Raw genomic sequence first — 26,385 nt, 5'->3', positions numbered from 1 at the left:
CACCCTCCTGAGTGCTGACGTGCTGGCAAGAAAACCAGTGGCATCTTGCGAACAGGACAGCTGACTCCGGGGTGCCCTCGGAAGACCAACAGACTGGGAAAACGGAATCAAGCACGGGCCAGAGTTGAAATCACGGGCCCACTGCAGCAATTCCCACTGAAGCATCAACCACACATCCGTGCGCAGCCCAAGCCCAAGTCACTGACGCCTTTATTGCACTGCCATCCCATTGGGCGTTCCCCTGGTCTCCTCACAACTGCGTACTGGTCACGCAGGTTTCAGGGGCTCAAAGATCACCAGGCACTTGCAGGCATCCCTCCCACTGTGCTGCTACCTGGGGAGCGGAGCGCCATGAGGTCAGGGGGTGCGCTCAGGGAGCGACTGGCCTCACCCCTGCTGCTGACACAGCAACCGGGGCAGATGGGTCAGCGAGGGATCTGTCCAGGCCCCCTGTCCATTCCTGGGAGCAAGAGGAAGAAGCGTAACTGGCCCACATCCGGGCCACTGGGCAGGGCAGCAGTGCACATTTCCTACTGGTCGGGAAGACGCCTCAAGATCTGCCTCAACTCCGCAGCTTCCAGCTCAAGTGAGCCAGGTCCAAGGGGACGCTCCCACCACCCAGGGACCGAGGTGGGCACAGGCTCTTTCCTCCCCATGCATTAAGACTCCAGGTCTTCCAAGGGGTTAATAGGACCAGCCCTTGTGCACAGAAACCGAAGGACAGGGTAGGCAGCTCCCCACCCTGCTCCTCCAGGGTCAGCAACCATCCAGACCAGAAGTTCTGTGGCAACTTCTGATTCCTGGCTGTGCATCAGAATCACCTGGGGAACTTTTTAAGCTACCAAGGCCAGGACCCTGCCCAAAGATGGATCTACTGGGTCTGAGAAGGAGCCAGGCACCAGTATTTAATAAAAACTCTCTGGATGGTTCTAACGCACCAGCAGCTCTAAGCAGATGCACCTTCAAGCACCTTTCAAAGGACGTAAGATTCTAAAGTTCACCTGCTTTACATTTTATAACATTTTCCATGCTATAGGCAGTGACGGCAAAAGAATCTAAGTTTTAAAATATACTTTAAGGGCCCCTGGGTGGCTCAGTTGGTTCAGCGACTGCCTTTGGCTCAGGTCATGATCCCGGGGTCCTGGGATCAAGCCCCATGTCAGGCTTTTTTTTTTTTAAGATTTTATTTATTTGACAGAGACAAACACAGCAGGAGAGGGAACACAAGCAGGGGGAGTGGGAGAGGGAGAAGCAGGCCTCCCACCGAGCAGGGAACCTGATGTGGGGCTCAATCCCAGGACCCTGGGACCATGACCCGAGCCGAAGGCAGTCGCTGAACCAACTGAGCCACCCAGGTGCCCCCCCTTTTTTTAAAGATTTTGTTTATTTATTTGACAGAGACACAGCGAGAGAGGGAACACACCAGGGGGAGTGGGAGAGGGAGAAGCAGGCTCCCCATGGAGCAGGGAGCCCAATGCAGGACTCGATCCCAGGACCCTGGGATCATGACCCGAGCCGAAGGCAGTCGCTGAACCGACCGAGCCACCCAGGCGCCCCCCCACATCTGGCTTCTTGCTCAGCAGGGAGCCTGCTTCTTCCTCTCCCTCTACGTGCTATTCCACCTGCTTGTGCTGTCAAATAAATAAATTAAAATTCTTTTTAAAAATATAAATAAATAAAATAAAATAAAAATACCAGACAAAATAATCACACCCAAATTTACCATTAATCCTACAAGGCAGTTTCTGGGCAACATGAAACCCACTTTCTGGTTGGCATGTGAACTGAAGAAAAGATGCTCAAACCTGTAATAGAAGTCAGGATATCAGAGGTCTTCCACAGAAAATACATTCCACAGAATTAACGATGAGTAGAAGGCGTGAGTCCAAAGACTGGAAGAGCAGAGGAAAATTCAAATGAGGACAGTCAGATCCCAAATACCCTTTGCCAGTAGTGAGGCCAAGATGGCAATGATATGTTGCAGACGGTGCTCTGACATGTTGATGCAGATATGGGGAGGAGCTTTCGCTAAGCTTGTGCTCACCATGCCTTGCTCCTCCAGCTGCCGAAAAGTCAATCCCAAAACACACAGACAATTTCAGTGAGTGGCTGAGGCCAGGAAGAAAATGAAGTAGGGTAGGAGCCTGGTGGGCGATGGGGTGGAGGACTAACGAAGCTGGCTGGAGGTGGGGAGGGGTCTCTGAAGAGGTGGTATGTGAGCAGGGACTTGTGGTGACAGAAGAATCTCTGACTAAGCAAAATGGGAGCTTTCTCTGATGGGTCCTACTACGGTCCACCAGGCCTAAGAGACCGGCAGCCCGCCTCCAGATAACTTTGGACTATCAGCATAAACAAGGGCAGGAAGAGACCTGGCCTATAGGAAAACAGGCCCATAATTCTGTACAAACACCTGCTCCTCCCTACTTCCCACAGACAACCAAAGAGTAATTGGGGAAGAAACAAACTGCACGAGTCTGGGATCCTGCTGGACTCATGTCCATGGGGCAGCTGGACTCAATCATCCCAGGACTTCTGGGGTGAGGATGGGATGCGGACAGCACAAGGAATCACAGGAGAGCATGCTGGAGAAGGACCCTCCCAGGGCTCCAGGCCTCAGACCCATGTGCCCTGCAGGCAAGAGGGAAGGAACCTGGGACGAATCAGCAACAGTTGACCATGGAACCATGTGGGCTCCGAGCTACCGGGATCTCAAGCCACCACCGAATACCAAGTAAGCTCTTGCTTCTGACCAGCAGTCCTGGGAAGACAAGCCCCCAGAGAGGACCAACTTCTTCCAAGAGGGAGGGAAGGGCATCCAGCCCCAAGGCTCCACAACTTCCATGAACCAGATCACTCCTCTAACTTCAACTGTTCTAGGGCACAGGAAGTATTTTTATAAGAATTAAGTATATAAAACTAACATAATCTTGATTCTAACACCTAACAACAACAGCACAGATGTGCATGAAAACTCCAGGACAGTATCAGTTGACTATGGACTTCTATTTTCAAAGATTAGTAAATTGGGGCGCCTGGCTGGCTCAGTCAGAAGAGCATATAACTCTTGATCTCGGGGTTGCAAGTTCGAGCCCCACAATGGGTATATACATTGCTAAAAAATAAATAAATCTTATAAATAAATAAGTAAAATATTAGTAAATTGAATATGGTTTTGCACTGGATAAATAATAGACCATGAGCAAGCAAAGGTTACTTTAGGAACGTAAGAATTGCTCAACATTAGGAGTTCTATTAATATACAGTAATCTCAACAGCTGCCAAGAAGATAATGTTTGATAACTTTGACATCCATTTCTGATCAGAGTCCTGGAACAGTGCCCAGTGTGTGACAGGTGATGAATAAATCCTGACTTAAAAAACACGGTAACTTATAATCACAAAACAAGTTTATATTAAGGTTAAAAAAATGCTAAATAAACACCAGTAATGTGAGGGTCCAACTTAAGAAATTAAAAGAACAACAATAAGCACAAAAAGAGTAGAGGAAGGAAATGAAGAAAACAGGAGAAATCAGTGAAAAGAACAAAGATACAAAAGAGAAGACCAATGAAGCCAAAAGCTGATGGTTTAAAAAGGCTAACAAACTTCTGAAAACACTGCTTCAAAAAAAGAAGAAAAAGGACAAATTAGCAGTACTATTAATAAAAACAGAACAAAACTAAACTACAAATAAAGCACGTTTAAAGAATTCTATCAACAAAAAAAATTCTATCAAGAACTTTTGCCAGGAAACTTGAAAATTTAAAAGACACTGACCACCAAAACTGACTCAAGAAGAAAGAGAAAGCCTGAATGCTCCCATAATATAAAAGTAACAGCAGTGCCCTAAAGGTTTTCCATTGAGGAAACATCATGCTCAGTCCCACAAACTATCAAGAGACATACCATTCCCTTGTCCACCATCTCTTCTGGAAAAGAGAGAAAGAACCCTCCCCAGCTCCCTCTTAACCTTGGGACTAACACAAGACAAGGATCGTACGAGGAAAAGAAAACCACAGGTCCATTTCATCCATGAATATAAATGGAAAAATTCTAATTAGCAAACAGAATCTACTAGTGGATGGAAAAGATAATATAGTATAACAAAGTTGGTTTCATCTCAGAAACGACCACTTAAAAGCTACAAATGTCATTTAGTGAATTAAAGAAGTATAATGGAATCATCCCAATGGAGAAAAAGCATTTCATAAAATTCAACACCCATTCATGATAAAGCCCCATAGTGGGAAAAAAAAATCAAACTTTCTTAATCTGTTTATTAAGTGCTACAATAAGTATCATCAGAAAAGGGTAAAGTCTAGGGGCACCTGGGTGGCTCAGTCGTTAAGCGTCTGCTGATCCCAAGGTCCTGCGATCGAGCCCCACGTTGGGCTCCCTGCTCGGCGGGAAGCCTGCTTCTCCCTCTCCCACTCCCCCTGCTTGTGTTCCCTCTCTCGCTGTGTCTCTCTGTCAAAAAATAAAGTTTTTTTAAAAAAAGGGTAAAGTCTAGAAGAACTGTCATTAAAAATCAGAAAGGAAGAAGGTGGCCCACTATCACTGTTACTACGCCTCTGGGAGAGGGATCCTGGAGGCCCTGTGGGAGCGATTAGACAACAGCACGGGAAGCACAAGGCCTGGACAGGAGGAACACGGCCATGGGGACTCGGGGCAACAGGAATGAGGACGCAGCTCAGGGGGAAGAGCATAGCCTCGGCCAGGCGCCTACGTTCACATCCCAGCTCTGGTGCTCACCAGTCCCGAGGCCCCAGACGAGTCCCTTCACGTCCTGATCCCCCAAACGGGGGTGACAACAGTATTTGTATCTCACTATATTCTCTGGGGTGTTAGTATCCAGAAGCTACTATGGCAGAGAAAACACAAAAGAATCAACACATATTTTAAAACAACCGTTTATCAAAGAAGTGGTTATAAGTCCGCAGCATTCCTACCCACCAACCACTAGAAAAGAAATTTAAAACAGGGGACTTCCAATACCAGAATAACCTCTGGAGTGCCCCCACACAAATCCAACAAACAACGGGTGCAGTCACTACAGAAACAAACCACAAACGTTTCCTGAGAGGCACTGAAGACCGAACACATGGAGAGATCCCTGCTCATCAACACTCCTACTTAGTTCCCGAGACGGCTTCCCATGGTGCTCAATCAGCTGCCTACTGTATTTCTACGGAAGCAGAAAGGACCAAAAATAGCCCAATCACCCGATACGAGGCCTGTTTATAAAGCTAATCAGAGCAGTGCAGAACTGGGCAGGGCCAGTGAGACAGACCACAGACCACAGGATGGCCCACCACCTAGGCGTTTGTACAGCCCATGAGCTCAGAATGGCTTTTACTAAATAAAGAGTTGAAAACAATATTTAAAGGGTAATATTTTATGATACATGGAAGTTCTATAAAATCTGCATTTTGGTATCCACACACACACACAAAAAAAAAAACTTACTTGAGTCCAGCCACACTCGTTCATCTGGTTGTTGTCTAGCTTCTTCAAAGCTGAATACCGGTGACCGAGCATGCATGGCTCTCACAGCTGAAAATACGTGCTTTCTGACCCTTTCTAGAAAAAGTCTAATAACCTCTGGCACACAGAATCCAGAAAGCACTGCGGGCACACGTCACTTTCACACACAGCAGAGCAACATGGAAAGGAGGAAAAACTGGTTATTCATAACAGAAAAACTGCACCTCGATCTCACAGGACAGCGGAAAATCAACTCCAGGTGGATTAAGGACAGAAATGTCCAAACAAAGCTTTAAACATTTTCAAACATTTAAAAAGAATAAATATCTTTCCGGCCTTAGAAGACAGATTTCTTAACTAAGACACAAAAAAAACACTAATCTTAAGAGTTAAGACTGAGAAATTTTAGTTACATTAAAATTAAGAACTCAGCCATCAAAAGACACTTTAAAGAAAGCGAAGGGAAAAAGTTTTGGGCAATGATTTTAACATTATTTTACCTCCCTTGCCCCTTGCCACACCACCGAGACTTATTGTGTTATTTTTTCCATAAAACCGATTTTTCAGAAACTGGTTCAGGGCTTCTGCGCTCAGTTCCATAGTGATGGTTACGCTCAATTCTATTTGCTTAACTGGTTTTATTTCCTACTAGTTTCTACTAGCTTCGTTAAAAACTAAGAAGTGAAATTAATTTCGATACATTTGATCTAACTCAATATATCTAAAATACTGTTTCAATATGCACTCAACATAAAAATTACTGAGACACTTCATATGTTGTTTTGTTTTGTTTTTCTGAGTCTTCCAAATCTGCTGCATATTTTATCCTCACCCTGTGTTCAGTCCGGCCTGGCCGCTTTCCACATGCTCACACGCCCAGGGGACAAGCGGTGTCTGCACTCATCTCCAGAGCTGTGGGCCTGAGGCTTCTTTTCAAGCTTACTTTTCCCAGTTATCTAAGTAGACTACATCGTAGGCCATCTTTTCCCCTAAGAATCCAAGAGCAGTATGTTTTTGAGCCCTTGCACCATCCAGATACACCTTTCTTTATTTCTACATACGTAATGCCAACCTGACTAAATAACAGGAGTCCTGAGTCAACCTGCTTCTCACAAAGGCTGTGGCTACTGTCCCCTCTTCTTCGGGCATTTAGGGCTGCAGAGCAAATCTAAAAGCAAATCCAACTTTGGCTCTTTTGAAAAGAACCCACTGTTTCTTACAATATGTTCTTTCCTGGAACTGGAACATGAAGCCCTTAACTTTAAGCGCAGACCCATAGCGGGTTAAGCTCTTGCTCTCCGTGAAAGTACCAAAGTGCCTCTAAAAAAAACAGACTTTGCTTAACATCCCATTAATCTAGGTCAGAAAGCTGATCATTTTTTTTAAAGATTTTATTTATTTATTTATTTGAGAGAGAGAGAAACAGCATGAGAGGGGAGAGTTCGAAGAAGCAGGCTCTCCGCTAAGCCGGGAGCCCGACGTGGGACTTGATCCCAGGACTCCGGGATCATGACCCGAGCCGAAGGCAGTCGCCCAACCAAATGAGCCACCCATGCGCCCAGAAAGCTCATCATTCTTATCACACTTTACTTTGAAATCTGTCTTACTGTCCGAACTGCAGTCTCCACATTGGGGCAGAAAGCCACGCGGCCAGAGGGCTGTGCCTGCTCCCCGGTCTGCGGTCACGAGTCACAGTGTGAGGGGCTGCCAACAGCACCTGCTGGTCAGCAAGGGGCTCACTGAGGCTATGGCACTGCGCCCCCCACGTCCTCTTCTCCAGAAGCATCGTGAGAACATCCACTAACCTTCCAACTGCAGTTCTGTTTATTTCGTTCTGCCAAGTGCTGCCTCATATCTGATCATTTGTTCCTTTCCATCTCCCTCTGTCTCTTCTAACTTCTGTTCCATGAGCTGAAATTCATCTAGTCAACACGCTGAAGATAACTTATGTCTAGTGCCGTGCTAGCCACGGGAGACCTGGGTCTCCACCTTACAAGATTCCATTGCAGGGGAAAGTCAGTGGCTGGTCTTTTCCTCCTGAACCATTCAGTCCTAAAGCCTTTACGTGGGCCAAGCAAGGAAGCACCTGCAGCAGGGTGGGGACAGGGAGCCACGGGGCCCAGAGTGAGGACATCCATGTGGGGGAGGGGAGGAGCAGCCTTCACAGGGCGGAAGGAGTCCCATGCGGGGAAATGGCTAGCCCAGGAGGGATCGGGAGCCCACGCACGGGGCAGGGGTTGTCAGAGCCTGAGGTGGGTGAAGAGGGCATGCACACGGGCCAGGGGAACAGCAGCGACAGGGGATTCGTTCACTAAGTCAACGTACAAGGACAAGGACAGCCTTGCTCCTCATGGCTGGAGAAGGAAATTATACATACAGAAAGGGAGAAAACTGGCATGATCCCTATGGTGCGTGCGAGCATGCACACACACACGCGCGTGCACACACACACAAAGCACGCACATTTTCCTGTAGCTCTGACCACCAAGAGCGCCTGAGAGCCGACCACTGCAGACGACTGAGCACGCCCAGCAGCAGATCTTGCTTCTGAAACACCATTCTCCACTAAAAGGAACCAGGAGAAATGGCTGGTTCCGGGGCTGGGACGGGGAAAGTCAAGATGAGCCTGGAACATCTTGGTGAGCCAGAAAGAAAGGAAGAACTCGAACAACAAACTAAGGACACAGATGCCAATTTGAAGGAGCTCCAGCGGACAAATCTGGGGCAGTCTGAGCACCAACAAATCTGGGGCAGTCTGAGCACCAGGCAGAGAGGGTAACCCCCTGAATAAAACTGGAAACTGAGCCCAGGACGACTGAAATAAGTGACGAAGTGGACAGCGAGTGGAGAGCAGGAAACTTCCACTTCCCAGTACCTCCCCAGAAAATGCTAGTAATTACGAAGAGAAAACGAGGCGCGAGACACTGGAGAAGCCTGGCAGAAATCCTCCTCCCTCGAGAGATCCGAGCGCGCAGCCCCAGTCGCAGGACAGGTGGGAACACACGCCCTGTGACAGGCCATCCTTCCCCGAGCCTGAGCCGCCCCGCCCACGGGGCTGACGGGCCGAACCGCACTGCGGCCCACAGGGGCCCAGCAGCACAGATCCCGCGAGGCGGCCGGCGGGACGCGCTCCCTCTGCACCTTGAACGTCGTCATCAGTCATCTCCGAAGTATGTGAGAGTTCTCAAAAGTGCCCTTCACAACATTACATGTCTGACCTGCTTCTGAACCTGCTTGTCTTCAAAAGTTGCTTTTAACGTTGTGTAAAATTACAAACTTTACTGTTAGTTTTACAGCATGATTTTCTATCATTTTTCACTGCAAACGAACTCTCTGTAGTACAACAAAGCTTTCATAAGCTACCTGGAAACTTAATCGGTACCAAAAATACAAATATTTGTAAATTACTCCTGAGTTTCAAAATCTAACCAAACTTTCAGAATGACGATCATCGTGTTTGTAACATGGAGTATACACGTAACAACATAATTCAGACCACGTGTCCACACACAGTGTGTTTTATTTACAATGTCTAAATAACGTAATGTCTAAAATAAGCACACTTCTATTTTATTTTAATGTCTTTTTTTTCCTGTAAGGGATTTAAGAATATTCTGTGAAATTTAAAGCTTACCTCTAGCAAAACCCTGACATAGTGCAAGCTCCTCACTAAGTGGCTGTCAGTCCTGGCCTCGGGCTCTGTTAATTAGTAAAAGGGTCCCAGCTGGTGGGGAGGGGTCTTCAGCCAGAAAGAAAGGTTTGGAGAATTCCGTCAGGAAACCAATATGAAAAATCATACATGCATCACTGCTACAAGTAGGAAATCAAAATATTTTAAATTCAAGTGTTTCAGTTTTTCTTTACTGTAAAAAGCCCCTTGAAACCCATCTCCTGGAGAAAAAGGACAAAGCTGCGTCCCCGGTTTGCCCACGTCAGCCCCTTCTGAGCCTGTTTCCCCAGGTTCAGCTACAGCCAAGGAAGCCTGACTCAGCAGCAGCACCCTTCACTGGCGCTGCTCTTAAGTCAGAAGTCAACAGACAGGAACGACCCAGAGACAGGAACTAGGAAAATAAAATAAATGCATTTCTCACTTCAAACAATGAGCACACACAGGTATGTTTTAGAAAGGACAAAAAATAACTAAGAAATAAGAAAAAAAGTTACCAGGAAATAAATTTCTTTGTTTCAAGAGAAGCCAAAGAAACGTGGAATTTCAGGACTAAAATAATTCTGGAAGCAAATGCTCCACCTAACGCCAAGAGAATCCCTGTGTGCCTGCTCCACGTGGGACAGGGCCTGTGTGCCAACAGGCACATGCGTCCCCAAGGAGCCTGGGTGCCCGGAAGCCGGGGGAGCGGTGGGACGCAGGCCTGGAGCGCGAGGTCACACGCAGGAACGTGGCCGAGAGAGGAAAGCCGCTGTGGCTCCCCTCACCGCCGTCACCTGCGAATCACCTGGGCGAGCAGGGACCCCGGAGGCCCAGCCCAGCGGCGCCACTCCCAGCGGAGAAGGAAGCCAGACCACGGGGACGCCTCTCCTTTCCAGGGTCCTTTTCCCTTACATGCCCTCCTCAAGTCTCACCAGCTACTTTCGTAAGTCTTCATGCTTCTACAAACCAGTGAGAAAGGTTCGGCAGGGCAGGGGCATCCTCAGTCTTTCCCTGCCGGGGGCGGGGGCCGCACTCACCGGGCAGCTGTAGCTTCCAGAACTCCTGGCAGAGTCCCCTCTGTTCCCTTACTGCTCTCCGCACAACCTGTGTTTGTTTCCGCCCCGACTGACTTGGATCTGAATTCTAATCCTTATCTGCTGATCCTGAGGCCACCAGAGCATCGACCCTCCTACCTCATCAATGCGCCGCCCAGACTGTGCTCACACCCTCACCGCTGAACCTGCATTTACAGCCACGGACCCAGGCTGGTGTCCGTGCAAAGCAAAGAGGATACTGATGGAAAGAAGGCCAAAATGATTGCCAGGCCAAACCAACTAAATCTAGAAAAGTGATAAATATAAAATGATATGAATGTTAAGCTGACATTTTGGGTAAAAATAAAATCTTTTTTTTTTTTGAGAGAGAACGTGCACAAGCGGGGGGGGGGGGTAGGCTCAGAGCAGCTCCACGCTCAGTGTGGAGCCCGATGCTAAGAATAAAATCTTTATTCATCATATTATCACTCACTGAGTAAACATATTAACCAGAAGGTAATGACCATTCAGTTTGGAAATGTTTGTCAGACCAGAGCTAATCACATTTTTGTGATCCAATTTTCTTAAGTCATATATACGTTTTCCTTCAGAGAAAGTATTCTGATATTTTATCCATATCATGACCCTTGTATATACAAAGAAGGCCTATTTACTCATAATTATCTCCACAAAGTTCATATTCATGTGATGTTTTGATGGTTTCCAAACCATTTTCACAGTCTATATCTGTGGCATATATCTGTAAATATTCTTTTTAAAATTTTTTTTAATATGCATTTTTTCAGGGTACAGGTCTGTGAATCATCAGTCTTACACAATACACAGTGCTCCCCACAATACATACCCTCCCCATTGTCTATCACCCAGCCACCCCATCCCTCCCACCCCCCTCCCCTCCAGCAACCCTCAGTTTGCTTCCTGAGATTAAGAGTCTCTTATGGTTTCGTCTTGTTTCATTTTTCCCTCCCTTCCCCTAGGATCCTCTGCCTTGTTTCTCAAATTCCTCATATCAGTGAGATCATATGATACTTGCCTATGATTGACTTTTTTCGCTTAGCATAATATCCTCTATTTCCATCCACATCGTTGCAAATGGCAAGATTTCATTTTCTGATGGCCGCATAATATTCCATTGTCGTGTGTATACATATACATATACACACACACACACACACATACATACACACCACATCTTCTTTATCCATTCATCTGTCGATGGACATCTGGGTTCTTGTGGACATTGCTGCTATAAACATCGGGGTGCACGTACCCCTTTGGATCCCTACATTTGTATCTTTGGGGTAAATACCCAGTAGTGCAATTGCTGGGTCATACGGTAGCTCTATTTTCAACTTTTTGAGGAACCTCCATACTGTTTTCCAGAGTGGATGCACCAGCTTGCATTCCCACCAACAGTGTAGGAGGGTTCCCCTTTCTCCGCATCCCCGCCAACATCTGTCGTTTCCTGACTTGTTAATTTTAGCCATTCTGACTGGTGTGAGGTGGTATCTCATTGAGGTTTTGATTTGGATTTCCCTGATGCCCAGTGATGTTGAGTATTTTTCATGTGTCTGTTGGCCATTTGTTTGTCTTCTTTGCAGAAATGTCTGTTCGTGTCTTCTGCCCATTTCTTGGTTGGATTCTTTGTTCTCTGGGTGTTGAGTTTGGTTAAGTTCTTTATAGATTTTGGATACTAGCCCTTTATCTGATATGTCATTTGCAAATATCTTCTCCCATTCTGTCTTTTGGTTTTGTTGACTGTTTCCTTTGCTGTGCAAAAGCTTTTTATCCTGATCAAGTCCCAGTAGTTTATTTTTGCCCTTACTTCCCTTGCCTTTGGCGATGTTTCTAGGAAGAAGTTGCTGCAGCTGAGGTCTAAGAGGTTGCTGCCTGTGTTCTCCTTTAGGATTTTGATGGACTCCTGTCTCACATTTAGGTCTTTCAACCATTTGGAGTCTATTTTTGTGTATGGTGTAAGGAAATGGTCCAGTTTCATTCTTCTGCATGTGGCTGTCTAATTTTCCCAACACACTTTGTTGAAGAGACTGTCTTTTTTCCATTGGACATTCTTTCCTGCTTTGTCGAAGATTAGTTGACCATAGTTTTGAGGGTCCATTTCTGGGCTCTCTATTCTGTTCCATCAATCTAAGTGTCTGTTTTTGTGCCAGTACCATACTGTCTTGATGATGACAGCTTTGTAATAGAGCTTGAAATCCGGAATTGTGATGCCGCCGGCTTTGCTTTTCTTTTTCAACATTCCTCTGGCTATGCGGGGTCTTTTCTGGTTCCATACAAATTTTAGGATTATTTGTTCCATTTCTTTGAAAAAAGTGGATGGTATTTTGATGGGGATTGCATTGAATGTGTAGATTGCTCTAGGTAGCACTGACATCTTCACAATATTTGTTCTTCCAATCCATGAGCATGGAACGTTTTTCCATTTCTTTGTGTCTTCCTCAATTTCTTTCATGAGTATTTTATAGTTTTCTGAGTACAGATCCTTTGCCTCTTTGGTTAGATTTATTCCTTTGTATCTTACAGCTTTGGGTGCAATTGTAAATGGGATTGACTCCTTAATTTCTCCTTCTTCTGTCTTGTTGTTGGTGTATAGAAATGCAACTGATTTCTGTGCATATTCTTTTTTTTTTTTTTTTTTTTTTTTTTTTATTGAGAGAGACAGAGAGAGAGCATGAGAGAGAGGAGGGTCAGAGAGAGAAGCAGACCCCCTGCTGAGCAGGGAGCCCGATGCGGGACTCGATCCCGGGACTCCAGGATCACGACCTGAGCCGAAGGCAGTCGCTTAACCAACTGAGCCACCCAGGCGCCCCTCTGTGCATATTCTTAAGTGGTATTGTTGATTATATGCTGGCAACAATTTTATATCCAAAACCTAAAATCCTCCGCCAGCATATTGGAAGACTTTGCACTACTTGGGAACTGTGTTTCCTTTAAAATAAAAGAATCACCTTATTTCCTAAAATAACTAACTCACTCTTTATGACTAAAGTCAGTGTCAGCAGCAGCCTGGTTTTGCTACTGAAGTCTCACCAGTGAAGAATGTCGTAGCATATGTCCCTTTTCTTTCTTTCACAGCAATTTAAATGGAAACAGTACTTCTAGCAAAAGAACATCCATCCAATAATACTAGGACCACAAACATCCAAACTAAAAATACTTTTATCAGGTGCAGACTTTCAGTTAAAGAGTGATTCTGAGGAGCCTTTTTCTAACAGGGTTCAAGTATTTGTGATGAAATTTCACCACCTAGTGACCAAAATAAGAAATAACTTAAAGATCTATTCAGATCACCAAAGTAAGGGAATAAAATCGAAATCCCTGACTTTCACATAAGAATTGAGCTGACAGTTGTTCACTACATACGACTTACTGTAACTGAAAGCGAACATGTTCAGGATAAGGTCATTTTACCCATCAAGAGTCCTTTCAAGACGCACATTCCCAAATACCTAATTCTTTCAGATGACTGTCCCTAATCTCTACAGCCACATGGCTGCTACATTAGGCCTGGGTTACAGCCTTCACTGAGAAGGGCAGTAAAATACACACATTCACGTCAAAGTAAACGCACGCCAAGGTCTCACCTGAAGAGATGTACGACCTCCAGAAGATGCGGTTTACATGACCAAGAAGGGAGGGAGTAAAATCACAAAAACTTTAAAAATGAACTAAAAAAAGAAACCCACTAAGAGAAATACTCTATTTCAAAATAAAGAATTTCAATGAAAAGAAAAAGCATCTAAAATTGACACTCGATTAGAAGTGACCCAACATGGAGAAGCCTGACAGAGGAGAATGCAAACGGGGACAGCAGATCAGGAATGAGAAGTGAGGGCACCATCTCTGAAACGGCTGGCTACCATCTAAAGCATCTTCGTTTATAAAGTTCAAAAAGCAAGTGCTTTTAAGGCAGAGGAAGCTCTAATAAAACTGCTTTTCTGGTTGTTTTTCAAAACCTGCTTCATAAATCTGAAGGAAAAAAATGCTGGCATGAGCTAGTATCTTACTACTAACAAAGTTTATATTTCCTCTTGAAAAGACAGCAAGTCGGCCAGGATAATGAAGAAAATGCTCAGTCTGAGGCACATATTTATTCTATAATGTATTATTCACGTCCGTCAGTACGATAAGAAATAGTTTTCCCCCCAATGCAACGCCAAAGGCTGGCCTGAGGGACGGCTCAACCGCAAGCTCCTACCTCCTTAGCACTGAAAAAGCAATGCTCCCCCCAAAACAAGGGGAAGCCCGAGACTAGAGGCACACAATTTAAATGAAAAGCAGAGAAAACATCTACCATCTGAATTTTTAAGTGAGACAGAGAGAAGATAGCAATTATGACAACAGGCAGACATGGCCTGTGCATTTTGAGCACATAGTCTTACCACCACCTCTTTGCAAAATCCACCAGAGGCATTGAAGTCTGGATCCAAAGCACAGAAAGCAGACACACTGTGCAAGGACTCTGAAACACCTGTAAAAACTGACCTCAGACTAGGCCACAAAGAAAGGCTTAATTCCAAATAATCGATACCATACAGACCATATTCCTTGAACATGAAATTTCATTACAAATTGTCCATAAAAAGACTTTCTAAAAACCCTTATGTTTCAAAACTAAAGAACAGGCTCCTAAATAGCCCACATGATAAAAAAAAAATAAAGCATTTCAGATTAAAATTCAAGAAATTTTTAATATTAGTATTTAATAAATTTAAATAAAGCACGCTTAAAGAGAAATGTATAGCCTTGGGGCACCAGGGTGGCTCAGTCGAGCATCCGACTCTTGATTTCAGCTCAGGTCATGATCTCAGGGTCCTGAGATTATGCCCATGTTGGGCTCTGTGCTCAACACAGAGTCGGCTAGAGATTCTCTCTCTCCCCTCTGCCCACCCCCCGCTCACATGCACCCCATGCGTGCACTCTAAAATAAATTTTAAAATAAAAAAAAAAATGTATAGCCTTAAACATATTCGTTTAAAATGACAAAGACTAAAAATGAACGAGCTAAGTATTTTACACAAGAGAATAAAAACGTAAATAACCAAAGAAATTAAAAGGAAAAATAAAGAAATCAATGAAATGAAAACAAAAGTGAGTATCTACAAAACCAGAAGTTGAGTCTTTGCTAGATGATGCCTGTTTCAGTAGTTTCTTTAAAGTCTCATCAAAGGAAAAAAAAACCAAAATTTTTGGAAGAAAAGGGAAACTGTTAACTATAGATATATTTTTAAACTCGTAAAAGCACCGCTGAAACATCTTGGTGCCACGGCTTTGTAAAATGTGAAGGACACAGTTCCCTGGAGAAAGGCTGGGGAGGGCTCGGCCAGGCTCTCCCTCCCACAGCAAAGCTTCCTGTCCCGTGTGCAGCCCACACGTGGGGGATGTGCCACTTCCAGAATCCCTTGGCCCCCGGCCAGGCAGCCAGCCTCCTCCACTCACCCATGTGCCTTGCAAATATTATCGTTTTTGGAGCGTGCCAGACAGGGAGAAAACTTGGCAAATTCTAGTCTGTGTGGAAGCCCTGATCATTAGCTAAGCGAACCGAGGCCTGGAGTAACTATTTCACTTCATGGTCCCTTCGTGGCAAAGATCTGGCCAGTACCATGGAAGTGGCAGTGGGATGCACAACTTCCAAGAAGTCATCTCCAAGGAAAGGGGTGTGCTCCTCTCCTCCTCTTCTCTACCCCTCCCCTCCCTTCCTGCTGGCTGCACCTGGACAGCCTCCTTGGGCCATGAGGTGCCCTGAGGGGCCCTGAGGCACAAGGGTCACAGCTGTGGGGTGACGAGGCAGAAGGCATCTGGGCCACAGCCACCTCCAGACTCTGACTCAGGCGCCAAAGCACTTACCACCTCAGTTAAGCCACTAATGCCTTAGATCGCTCCTTCACTCACAGGTCAACCCAATCTTAACTGATTCTTAGAGATTACCAAAAGAAACTCAAAAAGAAATAGAAAAATGGAATATACCCACTCAAGAAATTGACCTGGTAAAACAAACAGAAATGACTAGTTCAAAGGAACAGAAAAGCTATAGCAAGTTGTCAACACTAAGAAAAGAGCAAGAGGAGAAACCAGCAGTCAGGATAGAATAATCATCAGCCATTAAGGAAATGCAAATTAAAACACCAAAAATTAGAAAGACTGAGCATTCCAAGTGTTGATGAGGACGTGGAGGAACTGGGACTCGCAGATGCTGTGGTGGAAATGTAAACAATGCAACCACTTTGGAAAACACTGGGCAGTTTCTTAGAAAGACGAACATATGCTGACTGTGTGAGCCAGCAGTCTCGCTCCTCGGTATTGACCCAAAGGAAAGAAAATCTCTGTCCGCACGGGACTCACATGTGAATGTTCTCCATAGCTTTACTTGCAAAGGACCCAAACTAGAGACAGCCCAAACGCTCCTTACCTGACAAATGGACACACACCCTGTGGTACGTCCATACAGTGCACGACCCAGCAATAAAAAGGAATACTGTTACAAAAATAACATATCATCAAAATAATCATGACAACTGAGAGCAGCCTGAGCAAACAGGAGCACATACATTCCTGGGAAACACAGACCAGAGGGACCAAAAGCAGAGCAGCAGCCGCTGGGCCCTGGCGGGAGGGGGGGCATGGGGAGCCGTGGCCGGAAGGGGTCCCACAGGGCACAGGCCACTGTGGGGGGCAATGCACACATCCACCGTGCTGACCGTGGATGGCCCAGACACGTGGAAACAGACTCTCATTCCACGGCCCAGCCACTGGGGGAGTAATTTGGCCGTAGCTGGTGAAATCGAAGCTCCGCACACGCTCTGGCACAATTCTGAGTCTGGGCGTGGACTCTAAAGCAGGATCGAAAACTCCAGCCCCAGGCTGGGTCCTGTTGCTGTGAATCAAGCCTCATTGGAACGGAGCCACACACAGGTGTTTACTGCTGTCTACGCTGTGACTGCTCTCAGGTTCTATCAGCAGAGCTGAGAAGCTGCGACAGATCGTATGGCTCCTTAGCCTAAAATATGTCCTGTCTGGCCCCCACGCGCCGGCTGACAGTGAAGGAGCCCGTGAGAGTTTGTGACAGGGGAAGGCCACTGAACCTACGCCCACCAGCACAGGAATTAATGAAGAGATACTGGAAAACCAGTCATCAGTTCAGATGAATGACCCAGATGCCCAGGTCTCCCCACAGGGAGGGTCTCAGAACAGGATGCTGCCCGAAGAAAGCACCTCGCCTAACGTATCCGCAACAGGGCAAGATGAAAACCCGCAGAACAGAGGCAGCTGCGTTTAAAGCAGGTGACTGACTGCTCGAGGGCCGGCGGGGTTGGGGCCGAGGCAGAAAGGACATCACCTTTTCCTTACATTTTCATTTCTTTTATTTTAAAAACTCTAAGATGTTTTTAGAAGACCAGTCAGTGAAATTCAACTCCGATGTTTCTGAGCATCTGTAACAGACAGCGCCCCAACTCTGAAACACTGTGCTCTTTTAAGGCAGCACGTGTTCACCAAACAAGGACACTGTTTCCTTTTATCTTCTAAAGTCAGAGTACCCACTCTGAAATGTACTCTTCAGTACACAGCCCGAAGCACAGCCCTCGTGTGCTCTGCATGGAAAGCAGGGCTATAAAATTTACACCAACTGAAGCCTCGAAGGTTGCCCACATCAACAGCCTGGAGGGACACACTCAAGGTTTCCGAGTGGGTCCCAAAATACCAGGGACACAGGACAACCCTACGAAAAGGACTAGGTTAAAATGCCACAGCGAGACAACAGCCTGCATAAAGGCGGTCCTCCTTCCGGACGAGGCAGCGGGGGCGCCGTCAGGCAAAGGCCTGCACAACACTCTTCTCCTGGGACTGTTCCCGCGCCCCTCCGATGTCGTTCGCAACTGTCCAGTCCCCTCACTGGCTGTTTCCGGCCACGTCTTCATGAAAAACTAGGACATTTTAGGCAGAATTATCTGTGTATGTGTCTGTCAGCTGCCGATAAAACTATCCAAGAAATGTCTTCTGTTACAAAATCAGTAAGTGAGGATATATTCTCATTTTTGGAAGTGGCTATAGCAAACCTAGCCATGACATTTGAGGCATGCTATGTGGCCTGCAGGTATTCACCCCAGGGTCACATGCTCAGGGGCGGTGGCTGGCAGGAAGCTGTGTGTCCCAACAAAACCACATCCCACAGCTGCAAGGAAGACGGCTGGGAGGCCAGGTTCCAAAAGCACCCGGATCTAAAAGCCAGACTTGAAAACTCCCCAGTCTCTAATTTTGCAATCAGCCAGGGCCAGGCGCCCAGCCTCCCAACTCCGCAAGCAGGGGGAAGGGACTGGACAAGGCAGGATGGCGACAGCCACGGGGTCAGAGCAGAACAGGCCTCTGGCCTTGATTCCTGAGCCCCCACCCAGGACACACTGGAGGAGCCCTGAGTTTTCTATCCTCCCAAACGAGGAGGTGGGAGGGAACTTTGAAGTCCGTCAGCAGACTCTGCTGATCAGCACATGTGCATAACTCACTCCTTACCTTCTCTCCAGGTCTGGGCGCCCGCTGCAACTTCTCATAATCTTTCTTGGTCTCCAGAATTTTTTTCACAAGTCCTCCTGTTGAGAATCAGTGGTTTTATGTTATTCTCTAAGGATCTATTCTATTCTAAATGGGTAGAGGGGTATTCTTCCTCTTTCTATACTGAACACAGCTTCAAATAATCTTTATTTGATAAAAGAGTCTACAAGAGACTGATATAGCTGGTGGTGGAAATTAACCATAAAATCTTAGAGTGTTTCAAAGAAATCAGCTCCTGAAAGGTAAAAAAAAAAAAAAAACAACTTTGGAAATAGAAAACAATTATGAGGGCGCCTGGGTGGCTCAGATGGTTAAGCGTCTGCCTTCGGCTCAGGTCATGATCCCGGGGTCCTGGGATCGAGTCCCGCATCGGGCTCCCCGCTCTGTGGGAAGTCTGCTTCTCCCTCTGCCTCTCTCTCTCTCATGAATAAGTAAATAAAATCTTTAAAAAAAAAAAAAAAAAAAAAAAAAAAAAAAAAGAAAACAATTATGAGGAAATGTAGATTAACATTCTAAAAGATAAGCATCCGTCACAAACAGGTGTGACAATTCTGAGCTGTTTCTAAGCACAAATACTCCTTTTATACTAGGGTAAGAGTCTTCAACGTCCTTTAAAAAAAAAAAGAAAAAAAGAATTGCCTGTGGGGTAAATGCCACACAAAACATTTTCTTTAGACTACTGTCTCATCCAAATGCGCATCCACATGAAGCTGGCCGCGCACAGCCTCGCAGCACCTGGACGGAGGAGGGCGCGCCGTGAGCAGCAGTGAAGACTCGTCCGCACCGCTAAGGGACGGGCGTCAGTACACGCCGCCAAGTCGCAAAAGCACGAGGGAGACGTGGAGGTACTGGTAAGAACACACACGCACACGTATTAACTTGTAAGTTTTTAAATCAAAGTATAAGCCATATTTCTTACTGTTACCTACAGGGGGAGAGGGGAGGGAGAGGACAGGGTGGAGGCCCCTAATCTCAGAATATATCTTGTTTGGTACATTTGACCATGGAAATGTGTCTATTTTACATAAATAAAACAAAATTAAATTAGATTTTTCAGTGCCTAAAAACTGAAACCAAAATGAAACTAATAAACTTAACAACATCAAACTGGCAAGCATAGCCTAACAAAGAATTGTTCTGTAACTTTACAACAGGGTAATTGGTTGTCCATCCCTGATGGGAACATACCTGAGAACAGACAGACCCCGAGAAAAACCCTACAGTGTCCCCAGTAATCTGTTGTCACTAATAGCCGGTGGTGTTCTAGAGGTGCTGTGAGTGCGTGCCAGCCACAGGGCGAAGCAAACAGACGACTGACGCTGGGAGCCAGGACTTTTGGCATGAGACAGACATGCATGTATAAACTCAAAAATTTAGGAAAGACTCTAGAACAGTAAAGCTGCACTGGAAATACCAGTATGAGCTTGGATATGTGTTCTCATGTAAAAAAAAAAAAAAAAAGGTAAGAAAACCCCTAGAAACAACGACCAACCCAGAAGCAACACGCAGCCAGGCTCCTTGGAGAAATGGAGGGTTCCAGCCTTGGAGCAGGAAATACGCAAAATGAGCCTGAAACATCTGGTCCTCTCAGAAAACAAGGAAGCTGCAAAGTCTCCCAGGATGTGTCAAAAGGCCCCAGAGAACTGCTCCAACAGGCTCCCACTGATTACATACTAGACAGTCTGAACGTCGCTGACAAGAACTGATCTGGCGTGAAACGAGGCCCATCGAACACGTTAGAGGAAAGCCCATGATCTCATACAGATATCGTACAGATACCAGCAACCACCACCCCACACGCCCTCTTCAGTCAGCGTTGATGGCACCGGGACACAGACTCACTCTGAGGAAATCCCTCCTCCTAGGGGCTACGCCACGGCACAGGCAGAGGCTGGGGGCGGGGGGAAGCCCTGCACCACCGTGTCATCCAGCCAAACCTCGAGGAAGGGAGGGTGGGATGAGAATGTCGCCATCTTGCAACCCTTAATGATCCAGGCTAACGTCACAAGCAGACGTCAGGAAGAACCAACACCACCTACTAGTATTCCTGCCCCAAATCTGCATCTGATCAAGTCTCTGGAACCAAGTTACAAGAATAGAAGAATATGTAAAAAACCATACCACGCGCATGTAATGAGCAACACTCCACTATGGGAAACTCTAAAGGACAAGCAACCAGCTTCCTGTGCAAATACATTACAAGGGAAAAGGGAGGGACGGCCGTACAGGTTAAGAGAGACCTAAGAGTTAGATCGATTGACTCCAAAGCAGGGACCTTATTTGGATTCTGAATCAAACTAGAAAAAAATATACAAAGTAACTGGAAAAACTGATGATATCAAGAAATTGTTTTGTTTTTGTTTTGTTTTTTAATATACAACAACAGAATCATGGTTATGTTTTTTTGAAAGAGAGCCCTTATCTTCTAGAGCTACACCGGACACGTTAAGCGAAGAAACGATCTTCTCTAGGACTTGAGAACAGTCTAGGGGAACAGGGGTCGGCGGCAGGCAGAGGCTTAGAGAAAACGCGAGCCGATCACCATTGACACCGGGTGACGAAGGGGTTCATTGGACTACTCTCTCTGCTTCTGGAGATGTTTGAAATCAAAGAAGATACTTGGGAAGAGGACAAGTACTATTACAAGTGTTGTCGATTTGGGAACGACCCCAGAGGTCAAACCTCTAATCTAACTGCACACCACGTCGGAAGCTGCTGACAGCAAGCCCCAGGGTCCCGGGGCCCAGTGCCCATGGTCTCCCAGGCTAAACCCACCAAGCGAGGAGGAGCCCATCCGTGCCCCGGTGTCCCACCGATGCTCATCAGACCCCTGAGCAACACGGGGCGCCCCACCCACAGTCGCGCCCGCCACGTCCGGCACTCACCGTGCTTCTCCTCAGCCTCCACGTCTACTACAGGGACCTGGGCAGGAAAGCAAGGAGGAAAAAGCTGATTCTCGATATGCTGCTTCCATGGATCTCCTCAAAGCAATGACAAAATTAAAGAAGGCAGAAATCTGACTGAACAATCAGACGTTTTGTCTACGTGCACCTAAATGCTGGAGTAGGAGTTCCAGGGCCGTCCAAGGGCAATGACAGAAACCGAAGCTCCTGTTAGCTCACCATTTCCAGTTCTGACATCTCAGGAAGCTGGGGGGCAGCCTCCACCACAAACTGACCGTCTTCCTCATTGTCAGAGTTCTGCGCATCTACAATCACATTGGCAACGAGTTTACCACTCCCTGTCCTAAGAAGAAAAAGAAATTAGGTTACAAGAGAAGGGCTGCTGGTCGCATGTCTGCATCAATCCCCTGCATCCCAGGCTCCATGGGAGGAGTTTAACCACCACCTACCTCTAGAACGTCACAAAATACAGGCAGAAGCTGAGTGAAGACCCAGGCCTGGCCCCCGCCCCCGGTGGCCTCTCTCCACCACACCCAGCCCCCACCCCACGCCCGGACCTCACAAGGGCCCTCCGAGCCTCACTCCTCCCCTGGCTGCACTCTCTGGACACCAGCCCTCCACCTGCAGCCCCTCACCTGGAGGGCCCTATTCTTCCACATCGCTAACATCAGGGCAGGGGTGGCGATGTGGCCCCAGACCCCTGCTCCAACACAGCGGCCTCCTCCTGGCTGCCAATCCCTGCCCAGCACCTCCTCTCCACCAAGTCCTACCATCGCTCTGCGCCAGTCCAACACCCAACTGCCTGGCCACCAGGCCTGGCCCTGTCCTCCCAGGTGACTACCTCCATCCGAGGGGACCTCCTGTGGCCACCCGCTGGAACTGCCCCACCCACTGTCACCCCACTGCAGGCCACTGCCAGCTGCCCTCTGCTTATCAGGCCCTCACGCCCACCACACTGTGCCTGGGTCACAAGGCTCCAGACCCAAATACCCACCAGCTCCCATCAGCCCCACCTGCCTTCACTTCTTTCCTACCAGCTTAGCATAACCACGCTTTACCAAGTGCCCTTAACTCCCCTGCCCTACGATCGCTCTAGCACACAGGCCACACGTGCGCACGCACACACGCACACCCTTTCCCTTGCTTCAGGACAATACATAAGGTCAGGAGGAAAACTGCACTTGCGTATAAGCTCTCAAAACAGTGCACGTTTGTCCCAAACACCCTCGGCTCCTCTGCCGGGCCCTTCAACCCTCACGAGCAACGTCCTGCCTCCACCAGGGCCAGCCTCACCGCACCCCGTACCTCTCCCACGCCCTGCGCCCCTCGAGCCCCTCCCACCACCATCCCTCATCAGCAAGCCCTCTCCATTCTCCCCCGCCTCAAGCAGCACCCTCCCGTGGCCAGGCCCAGAGGGAGGGCCAGCGTTCTCCTTGTGCTTACTGTGTCTTCCAGATTATTCCCTCTAACGTCTGCCAACTCTGAAGCCACACCACCAGCCTCTCTGGCCCTCAACCCCATTGTTACTGCCATCCCCTGTCAGCCACCAGGCATCCCTCTGCACTCCCGGCTGCCAACACTGCCGCTGATCGAACTGAGAAGTGGCCCTTCCCAAAGCCTGGCTCTAGGACCCCCAAGCCTTCCTGCCACCATCCTGCTTCCATCACAGCCACACACCCAGGGTCACCCTGGGGCGCTGCCACCGGCAGCAAGCCCCAATCTCAAATCCGAGCACCCCACTCGTGCACCACCACTGCCCGCATTTCCATCTCTGTGCCCGCCCAGTGTCTGCACCCAGCAGCCGCCCACAGCTGGAGAACAGAGTCCACAGCAACACCGACTCCCGTCACTTCACCCGACGTGCACCGGAGGCGGCCCAGCGTCCTGCTTCCGCACGCCGCACCACAGACCTCGGGGCCTGCGGTCCTCTCGGTGGGGCTGCCTGTCCACTGGGGATGTCTGGCGGCATCCCTGCCCCACTCCCTAGCTAGATGCCAAGAACCTTCCCTCTAGACCCTCCCGGTCCTGATGCTACTCAGGGTCTCCAGACACAGCCCCACAGGAGGCTGGGGGTGGGGGGGACACGACCCCAGATGAGGACCCTCTGCTCCAGCCCAGGCAGATGCCCGCTCTCTGGGAGCGCAGCTCCAGGCCTCCCCGGCCACACTCGCTCTGGGCTCACAAGACAAGTGGGGCTCCAGGGGGCACTCAGCTTCCCGAACTCACCCACACGCCAAGTCTCCACCATCTTCTCCAAAGCCAGTCCGTCTGCGTCCCCTCACCACTCGGGGACACTGTTCCAACAACCCTCCCACCCCGCGGCCCCTACAGCACCAATCCCCCGTCTCCAGTGGATCGGTCCCGTCACCAGTCTCCTCATCGCAAAAACAGGAGCGAGTCACATTCCCGACACCATCCCTCCCGCCACCTACGGTGTCCTTCCTTCATGTCCCTGACAACAAGGCCACACCTGTCTCCAATTCCTGTCTCTGCTCTATCACAAACCACTCTGGTCCAGCCCGCTTTATTTTCCTATTTTTTGGGTTTGATTATCTGTATTTTCCTCTAAAGATCACACTACATCCACAGGGATATTTGTAACACTTAGAGAACCCTGTCTGTGGCTTGCTTTTATATCGTTTAGGACTTTCTGACCTTTTGTTTTACATTTTTGTACAATTAAACCTTGAAATCTTTTTTTCCTAATTTTCCCTCATCGCTTTTATGCTCAGAAAATCCACCCCCACCTTCTCTCAAAGAATAATTTCCCCATGTGCTGTAAAGCACGTTTTCTCTTCAGCTAACTGAAGTGTGTGGTCGGCGTGTGGCCTGAAGTCAGGGCCTGACCCGGCTTTCCTCTCCTTCTCAGCTGGCAGCGGCCCTGCCCCTGCCCCTGCACCCCACCCCCAGCACAGCTCCCAAAGGAGGCCTCACCTGTCTGGTGTCAGCGCCTCCACACTGTCTTGGTGCTTCACCCGGGGAGGTGCTGGTCTCGCGCTCCCAGGCCGAGGTATTCTTCTAAACCCAAACATGGGAAAACCAAAAAGGGGATATGACACACTTGCACATTTATTAAAAGTGCACGACAGAAAACCCAGGTCAATGTTACTGCTAATTTCCCACCATCAACATGCTAATCGGGACACAGTCTGCAGAATGTTAAGAACATTCCATTAATCTGACAGGTTTAAAAGTATCCGTCTCTTAATCTTATGTTTTCATTAATTTTAAGGCTCAAAAAGGAATCATGTAACTCTCAGTAATCAAAACATAATTTACCATAATTATGAATTTCCCTAAACCTTTAAAATGTCCTACGTGTAATAACTTATACCCAGTATAGGAAAATTAAATAAATGGTTTCTGCTTTCTTTGTACAAGTATTTCCTCATAATTGAACTCAAGCACTAAACAAACTGCAGAAGGTGCAGAGAGAAGCAGGCAGCGGCCTGGGCATTGGACAGGAGCCCACGGACCTGATGTTGGCCGGGAGCTCACTCGGCAGCTCAGAACTCTCAGACACCTCGGGCTTCTCTGGGCCAGAAGGTCCCACTTCTCCTTCTGAACCATGACAATCCAGTGAGCAATTCACAAAGGAAGAAACACAAACAGGTAATGAGTATTTGAAAAGACAGCAATTAAATAATCGCAAATATAAATGAGCTTTATTCATCTATCATTTTCATGAAGATAAAACACATTTCTTATCTAGATTCGGTAAGATCTGGGGAGATGGGTGCACTCAAACCCTGGAAATACAAACTGGTTCAATTTCTTAAGAAACAGAATTCAAGAGGTAGGCTGATCCAGTCAAGCAATTTAACATAAAGGAAATACAACCCGAGAGGGATGGACGCGTGTGATCCTGTGTGTCAAGATGTTCACCAACCACCACTTGTGTTAGTGACGGTGGGGGGTCACGCGAGCAGACTATGGCAGTCACTCGCCAGACCTTTTGCATAAAACAGTGTCACCATCCTAACACATAACTGAGGACAGTAACGTATCTAATAACACACACACACACACACACACACAATGGGTGTTCTAGAAGGACATTCATTTAGGTTAGAAACAGTGTTTTTCATTTCCTTCTTGATATTTTTCTGCATTTAAAAAACTTTCTACTTTGGGTATACATCCAATTGTTTTTATAATCTGAATAAAGCTTTCTTCATTTTAATAAAAAGATTTAATCAGTAAGTAACAACCCCTAACTATTAAGGCAATTAAATTTATTCCTGCATTTTAAGTAAAAGGGCTTTGTGTTTTAGAAATCAGACTTTGTAATTTAGAAAAATCAGACTTTGAATTTAGAAATATACTTTTTATTCTGGAAAGAACCGTAATACATTCTTCCAGAACATAAAATATATAAATTAAATCTTACAGTGGTAGAGTTACGTTTCCTTCAATTACCTTCACTAACTCACAGTGTAAAACAAATCTGACAGTACATGTTAGTGTCTACACGCACACGCACACAATTTATACCAAATACACGCAGTTCAGGCCGTTCCTCACCTGCATCACTCGGGGAGCCACCTGCAAAAAAAAAGAAAAGAAAAAAAAGGACATCGGAAGACCGACTTCTGTGTTGGTAAAGCTCAGTGTATTAAGTAGCAGGACTAGGGCCAAACACTAAGTAATGGGACACCCGTCAGGGAACACAGAGCCTTTCCTAGGGTCCCACTGCCATCACTTTATTTTCAAAGATCGAAAGACAAAGAAC

The 26,385-nt window shown here is 47.1% G+C and overlaps 1 protein-coding gene across 9 annotated transcripts in view; it reads right to left on the bottom strand.

Annotated features, from left to right (window-relative positions):
* The window catches only part of TRAF3IP1 (TRAF3 interacting protein 1), a 75,362-nt gene that overhangs the window by 26,390 nt on the left and 22,587 nt on the right, over positions 1-26,385 (bottom strand). For 4 of the 9 annotated variants that reach the window (XM_064587368.1, XM_064587366.1, XM_064587369.1 and 1 more), the window contains 6 exons: positions 26,148-26,198; positions 25,130-25,214; positions 24,588-24,671; positions 21,873-21,996; positions 21,636-21,672; positions 18,712-18,788 (listed from right to left, as the gene is read on the bottom strand). In XM_064587368.1, the coding sequence (XP_064443438.1) occupies positions 18,712-18,788; positions 21,636-21,672; positions 21,873-21,996; positions 24,588-24,671; positions 25,130-25,214; positions 26,148-26,198 (458 nt within the window). The remainder of the gene's footprint in view (positions 1-18,711; positions 18,789-21,635; positions 21,673-21,872; positions 21,997-24,587; positions 24,672-25,129; positions 25,215-26,147; positions 26,199-26,385) is intronic. The other 5 variants (XM_064587374.1, XM_064587367.1, XM_064587370.1 and 2 more) reach the window with 2 other exon arrangements.

The sequence above is a fragment of the Mirounga angustirostris genome, unplaced genomic scaffold (assembly GCF_029215605.1).
Source record: "Mirounga angustirostris isolate CCGP_5_RB_7025 unplaced genomic scaffold, mMirAng1.0.hap1 SCAF_3, whole genome shotgun sequence".
In the NCBI taxonomy this organism is placed as follows: domain Eukaryota; kingdom Metazoa; phylum Chordata; class Mammalia; order Carnivora; family Phocidae; genus Mirounga; species Mirounga angustirostris.
The sequence above is the reverse complement of the archived record's forward strand: the minus strand, read 5'-3'. Positions and strand labels throughout refer to the sequence as shown.